We start from the raw sequence: 23675 nt of genomic DNA, 5'->3' as shown, positions 1-23675 counted from the left end.
GGCGGCGGTCTCTGCGGTCACGGGTCCCTTCCGTGTTTCAGGCTGAGGCCCTTCACCTCCTACAAGCTGCGCCTGAAGGCCACCAATGACATTGGGGACAGTGACTTCAGCGCGGAGACAGAGGCGGTAACCACGCTGCAGGACGGTGAGCAAGGGGCCCACTTCCCGCTGCCGCCTTTGCGCCCCGGAACCCCGGCTCCTAGAGAGACCCACTCTCGTCTTGAGCCAGGAAGGGGAGTGGGGGGAGTGGCCGTGGGCAGTGGAGTTCAATTAGCAGCAGAAGCTGGGCGCTCCTGTACAGCCCAGGGCCGTAAATCAAGACTTCAAGGGCTTCCAAAGGGAGGAGGTTTCTTTGGCTTCCAAACCCTGACCATCCCTTAGCATCCCTGAGACTGAATAATTTATAGGGTCATTAAAGATAGATGTCGTGGGGTAGCTGTGTTTTAAGAGGTTTTCCCCATTTTTCTCATTCACGAGCCACCCAGTTTTGTCACTTGACAAAAGCCCAGTTAAGTGATGGAAGTGAGACCCCCTAACAGCTCCAGGTGACTTTTCACCCGCCCTGTCCTGCTCAGAGGAATTGGGCCCGAAGATCCGTTGTGAGTTTGTCTGGCAATGGATGATCAAAGCAGGCTCGGAGGGAGCTGGGAGACGGGGTCCTCAAGTCCGCCCAGCGGACAGGCAGGTGCTTGGGTAGGAAGGGAACGCTGCTGCGTAGCAGTGCTGGGCTCTGATCCCGGACTGCAGACCCCAACCCTTAGCCCGCCCAGCGGTGCTTTACGATAATCCCCAGACCTGCCCCGAGCACCCTCTCCCCCAGTTAACGCAGCAGGGGAGCGAGGCTCAAACCAGCCCACGTCCGCCTGCTCGCCCCGGGACCCCCCCACCTTCAGCTCTGCTCTTTCTGTAACCTGGGAGGGCGGCTTCTCCAACACCAGGCCGCCAGTGACCTGAAGGACCAGCTAAGGGGTTCCGGGGACCCTTCTAGCTCTTCAGGGTCACGCAGAGACTATTTGCAACAGAGCAGAAGCCACCAGGGACCCCTGGTGGTCCTGACCGGGGACATGCCGCCGAGCTCATGGGAAGCTGCAGTCCCAGCTGAGCTCCCGGGGAGGAGGGGCGTGACCTGGCCCTGGAGAAACTGAGGTTGTCTTTTGTGGCTCCCACTTTAATCCCACGTTTAACACAACCAAGGTTCCACTTCAGCTAAGCACTGATTGTTAGAAGAAAGAAAATGCAGCACGCTGGTTTTGGGGGGAGTCTCTGAGAAGGACTGAGGAAGCAGGACGCCTCCCCCAGCCTCCCTCTGCCCCTCACGGGCTCAGTCAGAAGAGGGCCTCTCTCACCCCTTTCATATTTAGATCACTCCTTTGGATGCGTTTATCGTGTCATCTTCCTTTTCGGAGATCTGTGATCTCTCTTTGCCCTGGAACAGCCTTGTGTTGTCATTGCATCGTCTCAAAGTCCAGCTCGCGGCAGAGGCCGACTCCAGGGGTGGGCAGCCTTGTGCTGGGGGCGGGGCCTGGGAGCCTGTGGATGGCTTGCTAATAAACGTTTCCTTATAACAGTGTTTAGGGTACTGAGACCGCCCCGTAATAGTAATCCTGTGTGATCAGGAAAGCTGGACCAGGGTCTTAAGATAGAACAGCAGGAGGTTGGAGGGCGCAGGGTGGAGAGCTGTCCCTGGGTGGGACGGGGAGGCCTGACAGGTGCAGGGGAGACTCACAGAGCAGAGACCCGGGGCCGCGTCGGGACAGTGTGCCAGACACACCCTGGGCGGGGTGGGGCGGGGAGAACTCCTCAGTCATTCTGCTCAAAGCCCACTTCTGAACCTTAACTGTGTGTCGGGTGTCAGGATGTCCCAGCGGGGCAGCCGTAAGGAGGCCAGTCCGACTGCTGAGACAGGGCTGCACAGGCCCAGCGGGAGCAGAGGTGGGGAAGGGCTGTCAGGAAGGCCTGCTGGCATGGCAGGCACTCCAGAGAGCAGGGCGGGGCTGTGGGCAGGGGTCAAACCGACCTTGTCCCCCAGGGAGTAGAGCAGAGCCACCACCGAGACCCAGACCAGGGCAGGCGTCCCTCCGGCCCCCAGAAGCCAGCCTCCGTCCCTGACAGTCACGTCCGTGTTTAAAGCCAAGGGCACCGTGGCCTGGCTTGATCACTCATCCTGTTCGGGAGTCGCTCTGACCTGAGGACCTCAAAACACTGATGCTCCCCCTCTGGGGGAGGGGAGGCCCCTGGGGAGATCTGGGAAGCGCAGGGGCTCCGCGGGCACCTCCTCTGGTGTGAGCAGCTCCCCGTGGAGAGACCCAGACTCGCGTGTCTGTCTTGGGGGTCCGCCTGGGGGGGAAGGTCAGGGACGTGAGCTGTGATCGCCCGACCAGGATTAGGTTCCTTGTCTCCTGGACACAGGCTGGCGGGTGGAGGCAGGGCATCCCCAGGGAAGAGGGGGGCTGGATGCTGGCTGGCCAGCTTTCCCCGGCTCTCGGGGGCTGGGCCCGGCCCTGCCTATGACCGGGGCGGGAGAGAGCTGTGCCCCAAGCAGCCGCGGGGCACAGGCAGAGCCGCCTAATCCTTGCCTTCTTTCTCGTGTTGCAGTTCCGGGAGAGCCTCCGAGCTCTGTCTCTGTGACGCCGCACACCACCTCGTCTGTTCTGATCCAGTGGCAGGTAAGGGCCCCAGCACCCCACGGCGTTTGGTAAAACCGTTCATGCGACCGCGTGGTCAGCCGGCACCTGCCGGGTCCCGGATCGGGGTGGAGTGGGACAAAGGGGACACGCCAGTCGGGCTTGCATACTGTGCGGGGACATGGTGAGTGTAACTTCCAAGACGGGAGACGCAGGACTGTCGTGGCAGGCGTGATGGACTCGTGCCCAGCGCACTGAGGGGACCAGCAGGATGGCAAGGGGGGTGCCCAGAGCGCAGACGGACTGAGCTTTGGAGAAGGATGCAGACGGAGCAAGGCTTCTGTGGCAAAACTGGTTCGCGTCCTACTGGGTTATCGATGGTACAGGAATTATTTCCAACCAGACAAAACATCAACAGGATGACATGAATCTTTGTTAGTTCCAGGTCTTTAGTCAAACCAAGGAACCTTCTCCTAAATAATCAGATAGCCCTTGGTGAGCTGTTAGCAGTACTCTAATACAACATTGAAAGGACCTGCTGCCCTCTCTGCCTTACTTCCACTTCTGGATCATTTTTGCCAACAGTGAGGTGCCTTGAGGGCAGAAATAATGAGGGGCAGAACCGCCAAGGAAGGCTGCCCTGCCCGAGGGCGAGCCCAGCGGAGGGCGAGGTATCCAGCCAGGGCATGGGGGGCTAATTCAGGAGCAGGGCTGGAGCTGGGCCGGGCAGGCACGCAGACCCGTGGGCAGGGGCCAAGGGCAGTGATGAGCGTGGGCACAGCATCTGGCCAACAAGAGAAGTTCCTGAGTCCAGAATGGGGGCTGCCGTCCTGGGCGGGGGCAGTGCCTACAGCCAGCAGGCCGTGGCGAGGGCAGACAGAGGGCAGGCGCTGTGGTCTGGGTTCAGAGCCACGGGGAGCTGAGGTCTGCCTGGGAGTGGCCTCTGTGGGCTGGGGGTCCAGGGAGTGGTCTGTGCGGGCATGAGAGGCTCCCTCCGGGTCGACGATAATCGTCCAGGTAATGCCGGAATCACACCCAGAACCAGCGGGAACCAAGCACAAGTGATGGTCTGGACGTGGCCTTGGAGAGTGGGGAGGGCTCATCCTGGCCGGGGGCACTGCGCCGCCACGGGAAGAAAGGGCGGGACAGAAAGGGGCAGGGAGCCCCGGGAGAGGACCAGGGAGCCCCAGGAGAGGACCAGGGAGCCCCGGGAGGGGACCAGGAGCCCCGGGAGAGGACCGGGGCCTGGGCTCGGCCTGCAGGCCCCCGTGTGTCATGGCATGACTCTGATCCCCGAGGCCTCTCGGGCTCCAGTTTCCTCCTGCATAAAAACAGGAGGTCAAAGGTGACCTCTGACGTCACCGCAAGGTCTCCGATCCAAGGCCCGTTAGACCTCCACAGCCCTGACTTCCATCAGGGTCCCAGGCACTTGTGTTTCCCGCCCTCCACTACCGTGATCCACCGAGAGCAGGTAGGTCCCTCGGGCTGTGCTGGACCCGGCCAGGTCTGTGCTTTGTCTGTAGGCGTGGGGCCTGTCTGTCCAGGGACTAGGTGGGCTTTTCTGCGAAGGCGGCGGCTCGGGGCTATGTCACCTCATTGCCTCCGAACACTTGGCTGTGGACGAGGTGCTGGCTGTCAGCCCGGCCATCCCGCCTCTGGCCACTGGGCCGCAAGCCCTCAGTTGCGGTTAGAACACTCTGTGGAGTGGCGAGAGCCGCGCCAAAGGCGCTCGGCGCGTGTGTGTGTCCGCTGTCCCCCTGCAGACCCCAGCAGAACAAACTAATGCCGGGAAGCCTGCACAGGAGGTGGTCAGTATGATGCACTGTGGAAATAACTGCCCGTCAACTGCTGGGCAATTGAAGTATAATTAAAATTACGAGTAATTCACCAAATCAGAGTGAGCAGAACAAAGGAACTACGGTTAAATATAGATTTGCATTCCAGATGAAATGTTTCACCTGTAAACTTTTTTGTTTTTGTAATGTGTTTAAAAATGCAAACACTGCCTGTAATTTCAAGGCCGTTGACCCATTTGAATGGGCTTGTCTGTCAGATTTCATTCCCCTTAGTAGGATGATCAAACTGTGCCTTTCACGGGTCCAGCGCTGTTTGGAATCTAAGGATTTGCGTGTATGCTCTAGACAGTGGTGGCTTTGTGTCCACACTGAGTGCAGCTCATACTGGGCATCCACGTCTCTGAATTGATCCCAATGTTTAAGCTGGCTCTTCTGAAACCTCCGGCGGGTCACACAGTCTGTCACCCAAAGGCGTTTCCCCTCGTGTGGCTGCAGTGGATCAAAGAAAACGTCCTAAGGGACAGATCCCATCATGCACGATGGACTCGGGGGAGGGGGACTCAGCGCTGTACGGGACGCCTCCCTAAGAGGAGAGCTGCAGCTGCCTGGGCAGAGGGGGCAGGGCGGCCGGGCCGCTTCAGGACAGCTCTTGGCCTTCGTTGCTTTCCTCACCACGCGCTCTGTTGTCTGCAGAGGACCAGCTCCCGCTTGGAGGGCTGGGCGCCTTGAGGTGAGCAGGACACATTCCATTTAGTGCATTGAGCTCTACACGCCTTAGTGTGAAGCCAGCGGAGGGGAACAGCTGACTCAGGCCAGAGGGAGGTGGGAGGTGACAGGATGAACGGTCCTCCTGATCTCAGGGGGCCTCGGCCTGCGGCGGCCTGAAGCAGCATTTCAGTTCCCCGGCCAGAGATTGAAGTCAGGTTGCAACAGTGAGAGTCCTGAATCCTATAGCCACTAGACCAGTGGCCAGGGACAAGGCCCTGGCCCACCGGCTTTATAGAAATGAATCCCACAAAGAGATGGAAAGTTGTGAAACAAGTGAAGTGTTTATTAGGAGGAAAAAGGATATGTGTGAATAGACCCACACGGGTGGACTCAGAGAGAGAGTTGCGCCCTCGTGGTGGTTTGAATCACTTATATGGGGCATTTCTTCCGGGTTTCCTTCAGCCAGTCATCTTGCTTTGCCTGGTTCTGGGTCCGTGTTTGGTTTATCTCGGAGTCCTCCCGTGTGTGCGCGCGCATCTCTTAGCCAAGATGGATTCTAGTGAAGAGGCCTCTGGGAAGGTTGACATCACCTACTGTGGGGTGGCACCCCATCCCTTTTGACCTCCGAGGGGCCTTTCTGCACATGTGTAGTCGGGCAGGTCTCCTTGACCTCAGGAATGAGAACTACGTGGTCTCTTTATCTTTTATCCGGGCAGGGCTCAGCTTCTCTCTGCCCTTGTCCCCCCACAGGGGACACACGCCAGCTGCTCAGCCTGGGGCCCATCTATCTCCTGCCTCACTCCCCCAGTAAAAGGCGGGGAGACGACTGTACAAGCATCACGCACAGCCAGAGCAAAGGCTGCTGGGCTTTGGTGCTACGTTTCGAGGGAAGGCACGACGGAGCCGGGTTCTCTAGGGCCTCCTGTGCTCCGCTGCACCATCGGGACTTAATCCCACAGGCGTCAGAGGGCATCCCTGTTCTATGCTCCAGGAAACAGAAGTCATGGGAAGTCATGGTCTCAGGCCTCAGGACGACAGCAGCTGAGTTCCAGCTCTGTCTCATACTCGCCGTGAGGCCTCAGACTCCATGTGGACCCTCCCCACCCGAGACCTGCCTGGTCTGGGAAAGCCCGCTGCGCCGGCTCCAGCCCATCCCTGAGTGCTCGGCCAGGACTGAGGCTCGTGGTGGGAGTCCTGCCCCCTCCCCACCCGGGCCCTTCCCTCCGCTCAACGCTGCCGCCTACAAGACGCCCGCCCTCATCCTCCCGGCCGTCCCCAGCTCTTGCTTCCCTTCCCTTCCCACTCCGCCCGCTGGAGTGGGCCGTCAAGGCCAGGGCACGCTGACCAGCTCATCTGCATTTTAACGGGGGCTTCGAAAACTGAAGAACTGCCCTGGACCCCCAGAAAGCCTGCTGGTAGAATTTCTGACATGCAAAAGGCAGAGTGAAGGTGTTTTTAGAGGGGACCCCAGTCCCTTCAAGCGTCTGCCCGTGCAGATGGCTGATCCAGGATGAATCCAGCCAGAGGGGGTGTCGCCTTCACTTGAGCAAACCCAGCGCACCTCCACCAGTACTGACTAAGCACCCGCTGTGTCCCAGGCCTGGCAGGGCAGCTGTGGGAAGATAGAAACGAACTCGACACAGACAAGGCCCGGCCTCCACGGGCACGTGCTAAATCAGAAACCACAGGAACCGTGTCGTCAGGGCCAAGGGCTGGGAGAAAGGTCTGCATGTGCGAAGGGAGACTTCTGTTCAGAAACCCCCTAGAGACCACCTAGGCCGGCTTCCACATGTAGCAGGTACAGGGTTGAGCCCCAGAGGTTGGGCACCAGCCTTGAGCCTGCCCTGCAAGGCCATCGCAGAGCCAGGACTTGAACTGGTCCCACTGCTTCTGGAACTCTCTGTGGGTCACGTGGAGCTGCCCTACCGGGACCTCCCAGGACACCCAGAGTCGCAGAGGCCTCTCACCAATGATAGATGGTTTATTCCAAGCTCGAGGAATAGGAAGTGTGGTTACGCCCTGTTCAGGATCCCGCGAAGGCAGGCAGGCCTCGTGCGTCGCCGTGGGTCACGAGAGCCTCACTAGTGAGGCCTTCAGAGAGGCCGCCCTCCAGGCTGTGCGACCACCTGCCCCTCCTCCCCGGGCTGGTACGGCTCCTGCTGGGAGGGCATCACGGGGGGCGCGGTTTCTGGTGTGGCCAGATGTGGACCTGCCCGCAGCTGCAGCAGGTGTGCCTGGGACCTGGGGCTCGGCCTCTCCTCACACCGCTGCCGCATCTTCTCCTCCTCGGCTGGAAGGGTTTGAGCCTGGGATTGGCAGCCTCCGTCCCTTCCCCCGTCCCCCGCACCCCACCCCCCCAGGTGTGGACGCAGGCTGGGGACCGGGTGTTTGCCGCTGGTTCCAGAGCCACGTTTGGTCCCCAGGGAGGACGTTGTTATTTTCGCAAACTCCCAGCATCCTGCCTGTTTGATATTTTGGGTGAGTTGAATCCAGTCCTTCCCATTCCTCCCAAGCTTCCCACTCCCTGAAAGTCAGGTGGGCGGAGCCTGGACAGGCTCCTCAAGGAGACGTGCTCGGGGCCATTGGCGGCTCCGCCGCGGCCCTCCTGGTGGCTCTCTGCCCCTGAGCTCACGCTGGGGTCTGTCGCCCCTCAGCCAGGAGGACTGTCGTTTGATTGGATTTGCTGGGCTCCTCCAACAAGATGGACACGCGTGGCGAGTCCACTCAAGTTTCCCAGGCACGCGTGTCTGTGTCTGATGGGGAAAATGACCTGCCGAGGTGCTTGTCATGAGGCGAGGGCGTTACCGAGGACCCGGGAGGCACCGTGAGGACGTCAGGGCTGCAGCAGAGCCGCAGTGCAGCGCCCGGGCTCGAGGGAGCGTGCGGCAGCTCTCGCTGGTGACAACGTGGTGACTCTGGCACGTACGCGAGCGTGTGCAGGGCCCCCTGTGTCTCGGGAACTACCCTTGCTGTCTGCGCTGTCCTGCTGGAGAGTTTGGGGAGCAGAGGAGCCTGCACTGTCCACATCCGCTTGGTTCCTGGGTTTGGGACTGAGTAGCAAGAAGTCACAGAGAAACAGACTCATCCGAACATCCAGGTCCTCGTGGCGCCTGGGTTCAGGGACCAGGATTGAAGGGTGAGAGTTTGGACAGCAAAGCAGGCGGGTGTCCTGGGGCTGCCGTGACAGGTCACCGCAAACTGGGCGCCTTAGCACAACAGGGATCTACGCTCCCACAGTTCTGAAGGCCAGAGTCCAAGATCAAGGTGTCGGTTAACTCTGAAGACACAGGGAGGCACCCTCCCTGCTCTCCCCAGCTTCTGGTGGCCACGGCAGTCCTTGGTGCTCCTTGGCTTCTAGACGCGTCCCTCCACCTTCTGCCTGTGCCTCCACATGACGGCCTCCCTGTGTCCAAATGTCCTCATCTTATAAGAATCTTTGGGTCTCTTTATAGTCTCAGCATTTGTCAGATAATTGCTAGATTGTATATTGCCTCTTAGAATGTGCTTTGTCTTCATGGATCCATCACATTGAACATTTAGGTGCCTGTGCGAATTAGCTATTATAACACCCGATGGCGTTCACAAGTCCAAAGTCTGCGATTGCGTTTGCAAGCAATTTTGCTGTCGGTGCCCTTCAAGCTGGAAGGCCGTCCTGTCGTCTTCGTGTCATTGGAAAGACCCAGAGAGGATTGGTTTAGGCGTTGGGTTTTTTTTTGGGGGGGGTGGGCGTGGGGGTTAGTCCCGCGCTTGTATTTGTGGGACTCAGGACTGCACACCTGCAAATGTTTGTGTAGCATCGATTTCCAGACGTGCACCTGTAACTGCTGGGTTAAAAGGCAAGTGCGTTAAAGACTTAGACAAATAAAACGGAGTTGCCTCCAAGAAGCCAGTCATTTCCTCAGGGCCTCCCTACCACCGTGTGACCGCTTCCTAACTTGATTACATCTGCAGAGACCCTGTTTCCAGACAAGGTCTCACGTCCACAGGTACCCGGGGTTAGGATGTCAGCATATCTCTTGGGGGGACACAGTTCAACCAACAACAGAGGGGCTTTCCTGCCAAAGCTGTGGCCTCCATTCAGGCACCAGGACGCTGTGTACCAAGGCGCAGTGGCATCACTTAGGCGGTGGCCTTGCAGAGTCACAGGAGTCCAGGGAGCGTCCCTGTCCCCGGGCAGGGCCTCGTGACCCCTCCAGCCAGGATCATGGGCGTGCTCTCGGCCCGTCTGTCTGCTCACAGTTTGGGAGGTTTGATCCTGTACTCGCTGAGGATCCCAGAGGGGAAACTGGACCCCGAAGCCCCTCAGACCGGGGTCGGTGCTGCGGCCTCACTGGGATTCCGTGTGGAACGAGACGACCTTTCTTCTCCTGACACATCTGTCAGCCGCAGGGAAAGGGACAGCCGGCTGGGCCCTGCCTGACCAGGCGCTGCACCCAGTGTGGGTTTGCACGGGTCCTGGGCTTACACTCACGGGGCTCACATTCTCCCTCGAGCTAAGCCTCATCACCGAGCTACCCGTCACCTGGCTTCCACCGGGTTCTTAGGAGTCAGACGAGCCCCGCCGTCATGCTGACGCGGAAGAGGGAGGTGTGGGTTCCAGCCTGCGCCTGGGTCGGGCAGGGTGGGGGTGACCGGGCAGGCGGAGGGGTCGGTGAGGGTCCCAGTGAGACGGCCACAGCCTGGGTGGACAGAAGGGACAGGGACTGAGGGGACGGGGTGAGGCCAGCGGCGGACGATGCAGAGCCAGGCCACATCCCCGGTTCCCTTCAGGTCCTGGGTTGGCCCGCTACGGGCAGCGTCCTCGCCCGTCTGTGACCTGGGCCGTGGTCTCCGGCCTCAGCCCTGGGGCTCGGGGGTTTGGGCTGGACGTGGATGAGACGCCCGTGCCGCACTCCGGCCCCAGGAGCCCCAGGCTGCAGGGAGACAGCCGCACAGCGGGCTCTGTCCCCGGGTTCCCTCATCGGTGTGACACCTGCCTGTTTCCTCGCAAACAGCTGAGGGCCCTCCGTGTGGACTGGCGAATCCCGCCTAGCCAGGCGGCCACACGTGGATCCAGGTCCCCTGACTGTGGTGTCTTTGCAGCCCCCGAGGGACGAGAGCCTGAACGGCCTCCTGCAGGGTTACAGGATCTACTACCGGGAGCTAGAGTACGAGGCGGCCTCGGCCACCGAGTCCAAGACGCTCAAGACCCCCTCCGCTCTGCGGGCCGAGCTCACAGGTGAGCCCTCTCCTCCCCCTGCACGGGCCCGGCAGCAGGGAGGTTCCTGTGACCACGGTGCATCCACCCCCCAGGCCTGGGCCTCGGGGGCTGGAGGAGGTGCAGCTCTGCCCCCTCCCACCGCCGGTGCGCACGGCCAGGGCGTGGCGAGGTGCCGTGAGCAGAGGCCCCCGGCCGCTGGGGGACCGGGGAGGCTGCCCGGAGGAGGATCCATCTGCGGTGACTGTCGGGGTAAAAGGGTGTCACCGAGGATGTGACGGGAAGCGGGGTACGCAGGGCCCAGCACAGCTCGGTGCGGGTAGGCAAGCAGGGCGGTAGGGGCTCGGGTGGGCCAGGGGTCAGCCGGCCAGCGCAGGGCGTGTGCCGCGCGGGGCCGCCCCAAGTGGAGCAGGTTTGGGGTGCGCCGGGGCGGCTGCAGGGAGCCCCGGCTTCTGTCCCGGCTCATCTGCTCGCCTGCACCCCGCCAGACCCCTCCGCGGACTCTGGCAGTCCTTCCAGCAGCCGTTGAGGAAGCTCTGGAGCCGCTGGGCAGGCGCCGCGCTCCCCGCTCCTCTCTTCCTGGCGTCCCACACACCGTCAGAGGACATACTTGAGCCTTAACCCCTGCGCGCCGACGTCGGGGCGGCCGGCCGGGGAGCCGGGGCCTGCTCTGCCGGGGCCTGCTCGGCCCCGCGTCTCGGCGAGGCTCACGCGTGCTATGGGCAGCTCCCGTGCTCCCTCCCCAGCCCACCTTCTGGGGCCTCGGGGCTGCAGCTCGGCCCCGGCCCCGCCAGGAGGACTGGCTCAGTCGTGAGCCCCAGTCTCGGCGTCACCCTGGGTGTCCCTTGCTGATGTCCAGACCGCAGCGAGCGTCTCCCTGGGCTGTGTCACAAAGTCACATCCGTGGAATGAGAGGGTGCGGTGGGGTCTGCTCGTCCCCTTCAGCCCGGGGCTCTACCTGAGCGCAGGTGGCCCGACGAGGCGTTGCCCGGGAGACGCCGACCTCCATCTCCCCCTGTGCTGCTTCCGCTACCTCGCGCCAGATGCGAACTTGAGCCGTTTAACCTGAGGGGTGAGCACACGCCACCCCCTCGCGGGCCGGGGGCCCTGGCAGGTTCTCCAGGCAGCGCGGGGGCCCCGGCGAGCGGACCCCTCCACGCGGGGGGTGGAGACGCTTCCCGGCCAGGCCCCGGCTCCGCGCCCGCAGCCCGTCACGCGAGAGCTGCTCCCTGTGCGCTGACCGCCTTTCTGCTCTTCTTGCCCCTAACAGCCCAGAGCAGCTTCCAGAGCGTGAACAGTAGCTCCACGTTAACGACGTACGAGCTGATACGTAAGTGGCAGCGCCCTCAGCGGAAGCCGTGTGGCGGCGTGACCGCGAGCCGCCAGGCAGCGCCGCGTGGCCTCTCAGGGGCCCAGTGGAAGCAGCTTGGATTCGAGGCTCTCGTTTCTGGGGTTCCCCCTCAAACGCTGCTTCGCAGTATGCCGGAACCACCAGGGAGACAGGAAAGGAAACTTCTAGAAGCAGAGGCTGGGAATGCGGGGTACCGGCAGCTGGTCTTCGAGTTTGGGACAGGAGGAAAGGCAGAGTGGGCAGATCTCCTCTCTGGCTCCTTGGACGTAGTTTTCAAGCCCCTTTCTTGTTGTGGTAAAATACACGTAACACACGATTGCCGTCTTCACCATTTTTAAGGGTCCGGTTCGGGGGCGTTAAGCACATTCACACTGTCGGGCAACCATCCCCACCGTCCGCCTCCAGAACTTTCTCATCTTCCCAGACAGACTCTGTCCCCGTGAAACATGGACGCCCCGTCCCCTCCCCCAGCCCTGGCCCCCACCCCCTACTTTCCATCTCTGTGACCCTGGCTCCTCCGGGGGGGACCTCACAGAAGTGGAATCGCACAGCGTTGGTCCCTCTCTGTCTGCTAGGTTCGCTTCTAGTTTCATCCGTGCTGTAGCGTCGGGGTCTCCTTCCTTCTCGAGGCTGAGGGACCGTCCACCGCATGCACACACCCCATTTATTTATCCACCCGCCCTCCATTCCTCTTTAACCAAACTGCTTCCCCTCGGATTCCTGTCTGGGGGTGGGTTTCAGCAACCAAGTGCAAGGCTAAGGGGCCCCAATGCGACTCACTTCAACACAGAGAAGTGGCTGGATTAGAAAGAGGATAAGTGGGGGAGGGGGAGCCGGCCCTCCCCCGGCCCCAGGTGTGCGGGCACTGGCTGCCAGCCCGTGCCCTTTCATCCTGCCACCACCTGGGCCAGGTGACCAGCCTGGCAGCCGGGGCGGGGCTCACAGAGCTGTCCCACCTCCCCAGCGTCACCTCATCTGTCCATCTGTCGTGTGCTCGCTCACCCCCCCACCCACCGCCCCCTGGTTGTTTCTTTGTCTCTCTGCCAAGTCCCTCCTGGGCCGGGTGCTCCCCCAGATGTGACCTCCCCGAGCAGCCAGGTGAAGAGTCCAGTGCAGGCCTGGCCCCAGTGAGGAGGCTTCCCTCCCGGGGTCTCGTCCAGGCCCTCCAATCGTGGTTATGCAGTGCGGGAGGGGCGGCCCCGACCACGCAGCAGCGTCCACTCTGGTGTGGCTCCGTGGATTCCCGGGCCACACGAGTCCCGGGGTTGAGACGAAGCCACGCTGTTCGTCTGGCAGCACGGCTGGCCCACGTGGACAGAACCTTGACCATGAAATGTACACATATCGGCAAACCGAGGCCTTTGAGTTTTAATGGCCACGTCCTGGGAAGAAAATGACATGTGAATCCAGGCCCCGTAGCCAGGCACGAGCTCTGTACTAGCCAACATGGTGAGAGCAGCTGGCCTCTAAGCCAAAACATTCTGGAAGGTTCTCCCGTTGCGTGGCTTTCCCGAGGCCCCAGGTGCGTGCCGGACCACCTGGGTGCATGGTTCCTGCAAATCGTGCCTCCCAGCGAGCGGCTAGCTCAGCAGAGGTGCCGCGGATCCGACCTCCAGGCCCCCCCTTGAAGGTGGTCAAGGTTCTGCCTGCCCTACTGGGCCAGGGTCTCACTCCGTCGGTTCCTAAGCTTACGGAGAGATTCTGGACCAAAAGGCAAGCCCGGGTCAGGCCCTGTATCCTAGCTTCTTTCCCTCAGAAGACGAGCCTGCTGCCGCCTTCCCCTGAGCGCAGGATGGGTTGCGTCTTTGCCTCACGAGTGTCACCAGTGCCGAGACAGAGGGTGGCAGGCCCCTCGCAGACCTCTCTCTGCAAGAAAGAGCTCTTCCCCCGCGTCTTCTCAAGGGGCACTGGTCCCTCAGCGTGGCTCATGGAGGGAGTTTTCTAAGAAAGGGAGGGGGTCCCGCCAGCTGACCCCTGTCCCCTGGCCCTTGCAGATCTGAAGAAATACCGGCGCTATGAAGTGGTCATGACAGCCTACAACGTCATCGGCGAGAGCCCGGCCAGCGCGCCCGTGGAGGTCTTCGTCGGCGAGGCCGGTAGGTCCCGCGTTTCCACCCCCAGCCCGGAGCTCAGGCGCCAGCAGCGTCCCCCTCGATGATGGTCATTTTGCTGGTGGGGCAGGAGGCTTCCGGTCATGGCTGGAAAGAGGCCGAGGGCTGGGTGTCCCGACGGGGACAGCGGCCAGGTCTTGCTTTTGAGATTCAGGGGTGTTTAACGTCTGGATTTATCAGGACCTGCTCTAGGGGAGCGATGCTGTCGCCTCCATGGGAACCTAGGTGTGCGGGAGCCTCCGTGTGTGGAGGGGGGATGTTTGTCAGCTGCCGTCTCTGGCTGGGCCCGGGCAGTGGCCCCGGCACTGAGTCAGCCTGACCATCTGTAACAGGCCCTTCCCAGGTCTCGAAAAGCCACGTGGATCCATGTTTGTACCCCTTTTAGGTAAGAGGTGACCCCTGGGTATGTTTCAAGGACCGTCCCTTCTGTGGGGCTAACCCACAGGGAGACGTCGTGTCCTGTGTGGAGGCCAGAGTGCGCCTGGCCCCAGCTGCCCTGCAGCGAGCTCTGCCGCCTGCCCTCTGGCCCACAGGGCGACCCCGACGCCCGACGCCCACCGCCCCGCCGACGGCCATCTCCTCTGAGCCTGGCAGCTGGCCTGAGGGCTCTGCTCAGATCTGCTGGTGCGGAGTTGGGAGGGTGAAGTATTCTTGGAATCCCTCTGTGGACAGAGACCCAGGCTTGCCGGAGGACAGAGGGGTTCTGGTCACTCGGCCGGTGCACAGAACACATCAGGTGACCTTTTGCTATTTGGAGAGGTTATCGTCGTAAACCAATCAGCACTGAGGGCCTAACCTAGCAGGATTTTTCTGGAACGGTCCCACAGTATTTTCGTGTAAGCGAGGATAAACAAGTGCGCCACCAGGAGGTCGCGTCGGCCTCTACACAAAAGTCTGTCTGGGGGGAGGTGGAGGTTCCTTGGAGCAGGTGGGGCAGGGGCCAAGCGTTCCAGAAGGACATGGGCCTGGCCACAGAAGAGCCCACGCGGGCAGACGGGGGACGTGGCAGGGAGGGGACATTTCAGGGAGGGGACGTGGCGCGTGCCATCCGTCAGAGCAGGAGCTCTGGGACCTCGCTGGGCATCAGTGCGGGCCTTCGTACCGCTGGGACCTCGCTGGGCATCAGTGCGGGCCTTCGTACCGCTGGGACCTCGCTGGGCATCACTGCGGGCCTTTGTACCGCTGGGACCTCGCTGGGCATCAGTGAGGACCTTCGTACCGCTGGGTTGAGGGGCGCACGGCCGGCCAGCTGTGACCTGCAGAGCTGACCTGCCCACCGCCAGCCTGCACTCCAGGGAAAGGACCCAGCCTGTGGGGGCCCAGGCACTCCAGACAGGGCCTCAGGCCCAGGACCAGAGCAGACGTCCAGAGAACAGGGCTGGAGCCTGGACGGGAGACCCGGCCGGCACTGGGGCCGCAGCCAGCCAGCGGGCGACCGTGGGGTGTGCGCAGTTCCTGGGTCTTGTTTGTTGTTTGTTTGTTTTGTGGTAAAGCACAGTTAACGTGAAACGTGCCGACCTCATCACTGGCAAGCGTCCAGCTCAGGGGCGTGAAGCACATTCACCTGTTGTGTGGCCACTGCCCGCCGTCTCCTCTGGGGTCCTTTATCTTCCCAAACAGGAGCCCCTCGCCCATCAGCAGACCCTTCCCTCTCCCCTCCCCCCCACCCCGGACGACCTCTAATTTACTTTCTGTCTGTGAATTTGCCTAGTCTAGGTACTTCCTAGGCGTGGACTCCCCACATTCGTCCTGTGCACCCGCCTTCTCTCACTCAGCGTGTTTTCTTGGTTCATCCGTGTTGTAGCAGGCGTCAGACTCTGTTCCTTCTCATGCAGTAGGCATGTCCACTGTGGGCAGACACCCCATTTTCTTTACCTGTGGGCCCATCAGTGGACACCTGGGTTGTTTCCACCTCTCGGGTTTGTGGTGGAGCTGCTGTGAACGCGGGTGGACCAGGTGTTTTTCCCAAGTGCTGAGCTGAGGCTGAGCCCGTGTGGCCTGGCCATGATGCAGGGCGCTGGCCGCTCCCGCCCCCTCCACGGGGGCCCCTCTGCCAACACACACCTGCTCCCATGCTGACTCTCCCCGGGGCGGGGGTCGCGGAGGGGGATGGAAGGAGGCTGTCCATCGGCTCTGCCACCGCGGCGTGGGCGGCAGCCTCCAAACAGACTCCATCAGGAACACGGAAAGCAGGGGCCGGGGCACAGAGGCGGATGTTCCGCCCTCAGCGCGTTGCTCTGCCGTCTGTGTTTACGCTGCAGAGAATGTTCTGAAAGGAGGATTCCAGTACTTCCAGCGTGGCTGCCAGGTACCCTTTGCCCTCCCAGTCTCCGCCTCTCACAGCCCAAGGGCCCCTTATAATGGTTTCGTTCCGATGCCTAGCAGTGCTGCTAACCAGGCCTGCAGAAAATAAAGTTCGTTGGGGCCAATTTCCACTCACCTGGCCAGAGGCTTCATCATGTCGCAAACTGGTCGGCATGAAACACTCAGACTTGTGTGAAAACAGCCTGGAAACAACACGGTTTCCCGAGTTAGACTGCCCTGAGCCTCTGAGTGTCGGCTCGGCCGGTTTCCGGCTGTGTGATGTGGGGCCAGTTACTTCACCTCTCTGAGCCCTGGCCCTGAGGACCGTGGTGCAGAGGGGAAAGCTGTGGGCTAGGAGTGAGGAGACTGGGGTCCTTGTCCCAACTCTGCCCCCAACTTGCCTGTCCCACCTGCAGGATAAATGTCCAGGACACGCCTGGACTGGTCAGTCAGTAAGTGGTGAGTGAATGACTGAGATCCTGTGTGGTTACTGGATTGGTCTGGCCCATCTACAGAACAATGAGAGGTTGAGAGTTAATGATCTTTGGGTCCCCTCCAGTCCAAATATGTAATATTTAAATCCTTTTAACCTCAGAGAGAAGGCGTAATCTTTAGGAGATTTCTCATTGAGATTGATTTCTGAGTCCAGGCATTTCAAATTGGTAAAAATAATACATTAGAAAGAACTCCAGTTTGCAAGAGATAGAAACCCAAACAGCTTAAACTGAAAGAATCAATTATCAATTCACATAACAGAAGAGTTGAAGAGCCTGGGTACAGCTTCAGGCATGGCTGGATCCAGCACCCTAACAGGCTGGTCCCACGTCCCTTCTTGGTTCCACTCTCCTCTCAGCTCACTCCTGTCTGGGGCGGGCTCTTCATCAAGGTGGCCCTGTAGCTTCAGGCGGCAGAAAGAGAGTTTCCTTTTTCTACGGTGCCTCCAGTGGCAGTCCACTGGCCCCCGTTAGCCTGCCTTACGCGCCCATCTGCTGCAGCCAATGGCCTGAGGTCCCAAAGCCAGGGGATGATGTCATCTCTACCTGGACCACATGGACCTAATGGGAGGAAGGATCCCCAGATCCCCAGGGGAGATCTGGATGCTGCAGCCAGAAGGGGACTGGGTGTTTGCTCAGCTGTCAGTGCGGCACTCATGGCAGAGTTTTCCAAGGGGCCAGAGCTGCTTCTGGGAGTTGTGTCTGTGGGTTCCTCAGCAGGACTGCTGTGCCAGTCACCCCCGCCCCCGCCCCTGTGAAACCTCCAGGCCCAGCTCTGTGTTCTCGGGGTTCTACAGCTGAAAGGAGCCCATATCCTGGCCTTCAGGACACTTACTACTGGAGGACAGGCCCCACCTTCAGGATAAGGCTGCCCTCCTGCCTGGGACACGTCTGTGTTTCCAGACCTCCCAGGCTGCTCCCCCGGAACATACGCCATCCCACCCACACCGCGCTGCATCTGCCCGGAACCCCTGCTCTTCACTCCAGTCCCTGGAAGACCCTCCAGTCTCCCGCTCAGCCCACCTTTCAGGCCAGCCCCTCAAGGCCTGGCCGCCCTGTCCCCGGCCTGGGCAGAACTAGGGACCCCTCTGCTCCGAAACACGCCACCCGTTCTGCTCTCTGCACCTCCTGTCTGTGATGCAAAGACCCCTCTGATTCACCCCAGTGTCCAGGGTGCTCGGGGCTTTCTGGTTGCCTGGAGCACTGCAAACACTGTAATGTTGGGGGAGTGAAGGTGGGGGAGAGCAGATTTGGACAGGAAGGAGGGGAGCCACGCAGCCTGCCCGACCCCCCGGGTCCCGGGGAGGGGAGGGGAGACCCCTGAGGGAGGAGAGCCCCCGGGGACCGGGGAGGTGAGGGGAGACCCCAGAGGGAGGACTCCTGCCTGAGGCGCCTACAGCCCCAGCTCCCGCCTGCCCTGCAGCCTCTGCCCTTTCAGGGGGCTTGGTGGCTGAGAATCCCCAGGGGCTCTGACACCACGAGGGGCCCTGACAGCGGCAGAGCAGACCCAGCCCCTCCTAACAAAGCCTGAGGCTCTGACCTGACGCCCATACACACCTGACGTTCACAGACTGTCGCGGGACCAGGGCTGCGGGTCTGGGGTGTAGGGAGGGGGAGCTCCGCACAGCCCAGCAAAGCGTGCGTGGGCTCCGCGGCCCGATGTGCGGCCGCGTGGCTGCGTCGGGCTCCAGCTCTCACTGGACACACGGGAAGAGGGGTCCGGGGGCCACGGCGGGCTGCTAGTGGGGGTGCCTGTGTGCGAGCCTCACAGGGAAACAGCCTCGCTCCAGAGGGGGAGACCCAGGCCAGTCTCGGCCATCACCTTCCTGCTGTGGGAAGTCACCATCACAAAGGTCCCCATGCAGGGACTTTGGCATTGCGCCGGCCTGTCTCTCCCTTTGCATCTCTTGCTGGAGTCGGTGGGTCCCTCGGTGCAGGTCTGAGCCACAGCCTGCAGTTTCCTTGTGTTGTTCTGTGATCCCAGATGTCCCAACAGCTCAGCCCTGATTAGACCCGGGGCCGAGGTCCGCCCTGTCCCTGACCCAACAGGAGGAAGAACGTTGTCGGTTCTTCAGTGAAGGAGCCAGGGCTCGCTCTGCGTCCAGTGGGCCGTGCCCGTGAAAGCTCAGGTCGGCGGTGGAGCGTCTGCAGCCCCCGACCCGGGGCCACGGGGCCCGGAGGTGGAGTGGGTGCAGAGTTTGCCCGTCCCCTCGCCGTGCCGGGGAGAATAGCAAGATACCACTGGGCCTTTGCCGCCCCTCCGGGCTCTCTCCCCTGCACCCCTGACCCCAGGATGCCTGCTCTGAGGCCCGCATGGGGAAGGAGACAACGAGCCCAGCGTCCGCGTTGGTTTTCAAGCGCCCTGCAAGCGCAGTGGGGGCGGGGTAACAGGAGCAGATGCGCCGAGAACTCGGGGTGCCCCCAGGACTAGGCCAGTAGAGCAGTCAGACGCGGCCCGGGGGGCGGGGAAGAGGGAAAGCGGCCGGCCCTGCGAGCGCCTCGTTAACGCTGGGACAGAGGGCGGGGCAGGGCCCCCCGGGGTGAGCGGGCCCCCAGGCCCCTCCTCTGGAGCCACCCTCCACCCGTCCTCCATGCCCCGCTGGACTGACCCTTCCTGGGCCCGAACCCCATCCCGTCGCTTTTCCGGTTCCTCCCCTCAGTGCATCCCCGTGTCTGTAGGGAAGCACGATGTGCTCCCGAGAGGGGCCCATGGGAGCCTCCGGCCCCACCCCAGTCTGCCCCTCAGCAGCACCTCAGCTGCACCAGGCCCACCCTGCATTCTTCCCGCCACGGTGGGGTCAGCCCCTCCCCCAAACCCGGGCATCCGTCTCACCCCCCCCGGCTCCCCACGTCGCCCTGCCTGGGTTCCGGCCTTCCCTAGCAGGCACGGGAGCCCAGGAAGCACTGGTAGAGAAATTACACTATTCATAACTTTATTTCCATCAATGTAGGAAGGTTATAGAGAACATTCTAACGCGTAGCTCTTTACTTGGAAAGGATCGCAAACGCCACACCATTCGGAGTCCACGTCCTCGGCCGGAGCCTCCAGAGAACCCCGCGGTTCACCCGGCCGGTGGCTCGCAGCCCACCCCTCGCTAGGCCCCTGAAGGCGGGGAGACCCCAGTCCTGCCCTGGACGAGGGCGCCCTCTGGGCAGAAGGGAAGTGGCCTCCCATGGGTCCTGGAAGGGGCTGAGGCCATGCAGGGTCAAGCCACACGGGGCGGGCCTCTGAGTGTCACAGAGCTCGGGGTGGACAGGATCGGGGCTGCAGCTGAGCTTCGCAGGCAGAGTGGACGCTGGATCGTCCACGCCAAGGAGGCACTGCCTCCATGTGGGCAGCTAGGGAGACGGCCACCCAGGGTCGGGTATTGACGCCGCCCGCTGGGCTCCAGACGTGCCGTGACCCCGTGTCTCACCCCAAACACTGGCCCAGCTCTTGCCTCTCCTTCCCAGTCAAGCTCTTCGTGAGAGAACCTGCTTGCTTTCGTTTGTCTTATGTTGCTTAACTTGGGGAAATGAGGGAAGTTTCAAGTAGACAGACTAAGACACAGAGGCTGAGCGCTCGACCACCAGGCACCACGACCATCTTCCCCCGTCTCGCCACCCACCTGCGTCTCTGCTCCCCTGTTCTCAGACACGTGTCTGGCCCTTTATGGAAAGCTTCCCAACTCTGCCCTTGGGAAGTAGCTTGGGCCCTAGAGTCAGCAGACCCAAGTTCAAATCCAGTCCGTCCTGGGACAAGTGACTTAACTCCTCTAAGCCTCAGTTTTCTAAGGGGGAAAATGAGAATAAGATCCTTTCCCTACAGCTTGAATTTTGTGAATACAAACCACATGGGATGCAGTTGGTTAATTAGGGGCCGTGAGTTGCGTTATGCGGACCAGGTCGGCTACAATACGGTCGTGGTCTGTCAGGACCTGGATCTTGCCGTGATGGGAAACTCACTCTACAGGCAAAGAGGAAAAAAAGAAAACCCACCACAGTCGCAAGCAACGTAGCTGGTTTGCTTGAGCGGCTTCTAACTTTGCGTCTCGCGACGGCGGTAGCAGTGATGAAGCTGATAAGATGGTGTGAGCGGTGGTGATGATGGGAAAGCAAAGGTCATTGCTGGATGAAACCAAATGCTGGATTTGCTCGCCACTAACCTTTATCACGGAAACATCTGTAGGAAAAATGTGCTTGTTCTTATGAGTCTGGAGCTCTCTGGCCTCCACCTCCTTTCAGATTGAAACCACTGTTTTTTTTTAAATACCCTTTGGACACTCGGAGTCCTAGGGCTGCCGCTGCCTGGCCCGCAGCTGGAGCACCCCTAATTCTGTCCACACGTGTGAACGTGCTCTGTCAGAGCTAAGAGCCCTCGTTAACTCACCCCGTCCTTGGTCCGAGGCACCTGTAATCAGAACCGCTCCAGCTCCTGCACTGCTCCAGAGCTCTGCAGTTCTGCCAGGATGTCCAGCAGTGGAAAGGCCGGGAGCTTACCCTAGATTTCCTGTGCAAACTCATGGGGCCAAGGCCACAGCTGGGTCTGGGCTGGTTAAGAGGACATGTTGACCTTAACAGAGGGTGTTTCGCTGGAGCACCGTGAAATCCTGCATTTACAACAGGGGCCGCACCAAACTCCAGCCAGCCTCTGGCAGCCCAGAGCGTGCAGTCTGGCCTTGAGCTGGGTGCTTTCCCTGAGGAGCTCGCATTGGTCAGGGTGTATTAGTCATCTGCTGCTGGGTAACAAATTGTGCCAACATAGCTGCTCAGACAGCACACACCTGCTACCTCGCAGAGTCTGTGGGTCAGGAATCCAGGCTCAACTTAGCTGGGTCCTCTACCTTGGGCTCTCACAAGGTGTCGCCAGGCCTGCAGCGCTGTCCAAGGGCTTGACCAGGGAGGGCCCCTTTCTGAGCTCACGGGTGCTTGTGCACAGGACCCCGTTTCCTGGGCTGATGGGCAGAGGCCTCCCCGAGGTCCTCGCCTGGCCACCTCTCCATGGAGCGTCACCATACGGGCTGGCTTCCTTAGAGGGAGCTGGGGGTGGGGGGGCGAGAGGAGCCAGGAGGGAGCACCAGCAGGAGGGGCAGCTCAGGCTCCCTGACCTGCCTGCAGGAGACTGCCCACCCCACCGCGTCTGCCATATCCTATGTGTCAGAAGGATCGCGTGAGGCTGTGAGCACCAGGAGTGGGGTCCCTGGAGCTGCGACCAGGATCCATGGTGACACACCTGGGCTGCTCTCTGTTCATACGGGAACCACCAGGGAGACGGACATCTACACGCGTCAGCATGTGGTGACTCGATTACCTACCGTCTCTACAGGGACAGAGCCCGCACAGAGCAGTGCCCTAGGTGCCCAGCGCCCAGATAAGCCCTCGGGCGATTATCAGGACAGAGAAGTCACCTCGGGGACGAGCTTGGGGCCACCACGTCCCCCTGGCCGGGCCTTGCTCTGCTCTCACGCCACCCATTTCGTTTCAGCTCGAAAACCCTTTACGTCTGGTATTTTCTCCAATCTTACGAACAATGGAACTGCAGCGCAGAGATTGAGCAGGTCCCAAGTCCCACCAGCTGAGCCCAGACCTTAAACTCGCCAGCCAGGGCTCCTTCCACAGCCTCCCAGCTATGTTTTCTGTAGCCTGGAGTACATGGCATTGAGTTTTTTGAAAATAGTTTTTGTGACCAGTTTGCTGACTCTTCTTGCTAAGCTTCCTTGGAGTTGTTTTTGGTCCTGGCTCAGCAGTGAGGTGATGGACGACAGGCTGGGGGCCGGAGCTCGGAGGGGAGGACGGCAGCAGCGGGGAGACGTGCTGGTCCGAGGGGGCTGCTCCAGGAACCCAGGCACGGCACGTGGGGCTGAATTCCCTGCCCCCACTACCCATCCCCCCCACCCACTACCCCTGCCCCGGCCCCAGGAATTCCCCTGGGAGGGAGGGAGGGAGCGAGGCTCAGAGCCAGGCTGCCTGGGTTTGTACGGCCAGATCCACAGGGTTGCTGAGTGTGTGGCCTCGGGCAGGTTCCCGGATCTCTCTGGGCCTTAGTGTTTCCATCTGTGTAATGGGCAGTGACTTGTACCCACCTCCCCAGGTTATGAGGATGAAGTGAGGCCAGATGAAGGGTTTGCAAGAGATGCCTGAGCCCCTGGTATGAAGGGCGCACCGTCGATACCTGCCTCAGCGCTGTTCACACCCCACTGACGGGTCCCTGCGTTAACCGGAAGTTAAAGCAGACGTTAGCACCACTGTATTTGTCTCCACGAGTCCTGGGGGTGCTGGAGAAGTGGGGGCTGTCGGTTGAGAGAAGGGTGGTGCGTGTCCCTCACGTGCGTTACAGATTTATCAGATATGATCTCACCTTGTCTGTCGTAAGCTCTGTTAAAAATTACTTTGTAATGTCAGTGGAAATGCTCATTTACGGGCCTGAGTTCCTGCGGGCGGGGCTCACAGCTGCCCGGCGTCCTGGGTGACTGGGCATTGGACGTCCCGTTTGGTGGCAGCAGTGACTCACGGCCTTCTTCTGGAGGAGGGGCTGCACGCCTGCCCGGACGTGGCTCCTTCCTGGATCCTAGTGATCTGCCCCTCCTTCCTTCCTGGGCCGAGTCGCTGCTTGTCCCTCGGGGCCGAAGCCCCACCACCCATGCAAACCTCCTTTATGGACTGAGGGGGCCCAGAGGCCACACAGTTACCCACACCTGGAATCCCTCCCCGCCGGTTATCCCTGCTTAGGGGAACAGATGTGTTGGCAAAGTTTGCTGAGAAGGTGAAAATACATTCGAGAATTGTTTCCTACTCACTTTTTTTTTTTTTTTTTTTTTGTGGTACGCGGGCCTCTCACTGTTGTAGCCTCTCCCGTTGTGGAGCACAGGCTCCGGACGCGCAGACTCAGCGGCCATGGCTCACGGGCCCAGCCGCTCCGCGGCATGTGGGATCTTCCCGGACCAGGGCACGAACCCATGTCCCCTGCATCGGCAGGTGGACTCTCAACCACTGCGCCACCAGGGAAGCCCCTCCTACTCATTTTGACAGGAAATGAGAAACAGTGTTTGACCAGAGAAATATTGGTGTAATTAAAGTGAACTGATGAATGTACAATTTTTGAAAGATCACA

The 23675-nt window shown here is 60.9% G+C and overlaps 1 protein-coding gene across 1 annotated transcript in view; it reads left to right on the top strand.

The window, feature by feature from the left end:
* Positions 1 to 23675, top strand: part of SDK1 (sidekick cell adhesion molecule 1) — a 529423-nt gene that overhangs the window by 458232 nt on the left and 47516 nt on the right. Inside the window, exons 30-34 of the mRNA XM_060032516.1 lie at positions 42 to 145; positions 2596 to 2666; positions 10211 to 10346; positions 11596 to 11655; positions 13671 to 13772. Of these exons, the coding sequence (XP_059888499.1) occupies positions 42 to 145; positions 2596 to 2666; positions 10211 to 10346; positions 11596 to 11655; positions 13671 to 13772 (473 nt within the window). The remainder of the gene's footprint in view (positions 1 to 41; positions 146 to 2595; positions 2667 to 10210; positions 10347 to 11595; positions 11656 to 13670; positions 13773 to 23675) is intronic.

This window comes from Delphinus delphis, chromosome 15, assembly GCF_949987515.2.
Source record: "Delphinus delphis chromosome 15, mDelDel1.2, whole genome shotgun sequence".
NCBI classification, from domain to species: domain Eukaryota; kingdom Metazoa; phylum Chordata; class Mammalia; order Artiodactyla; family Delphinidae; genus Delphinus; species Delphinus delphis.
The sequence above is the reverse complement of the archived record's forward strand: the minus strand, read 5'-3'. Positions and strand labels throughout refer to the sequence as shown.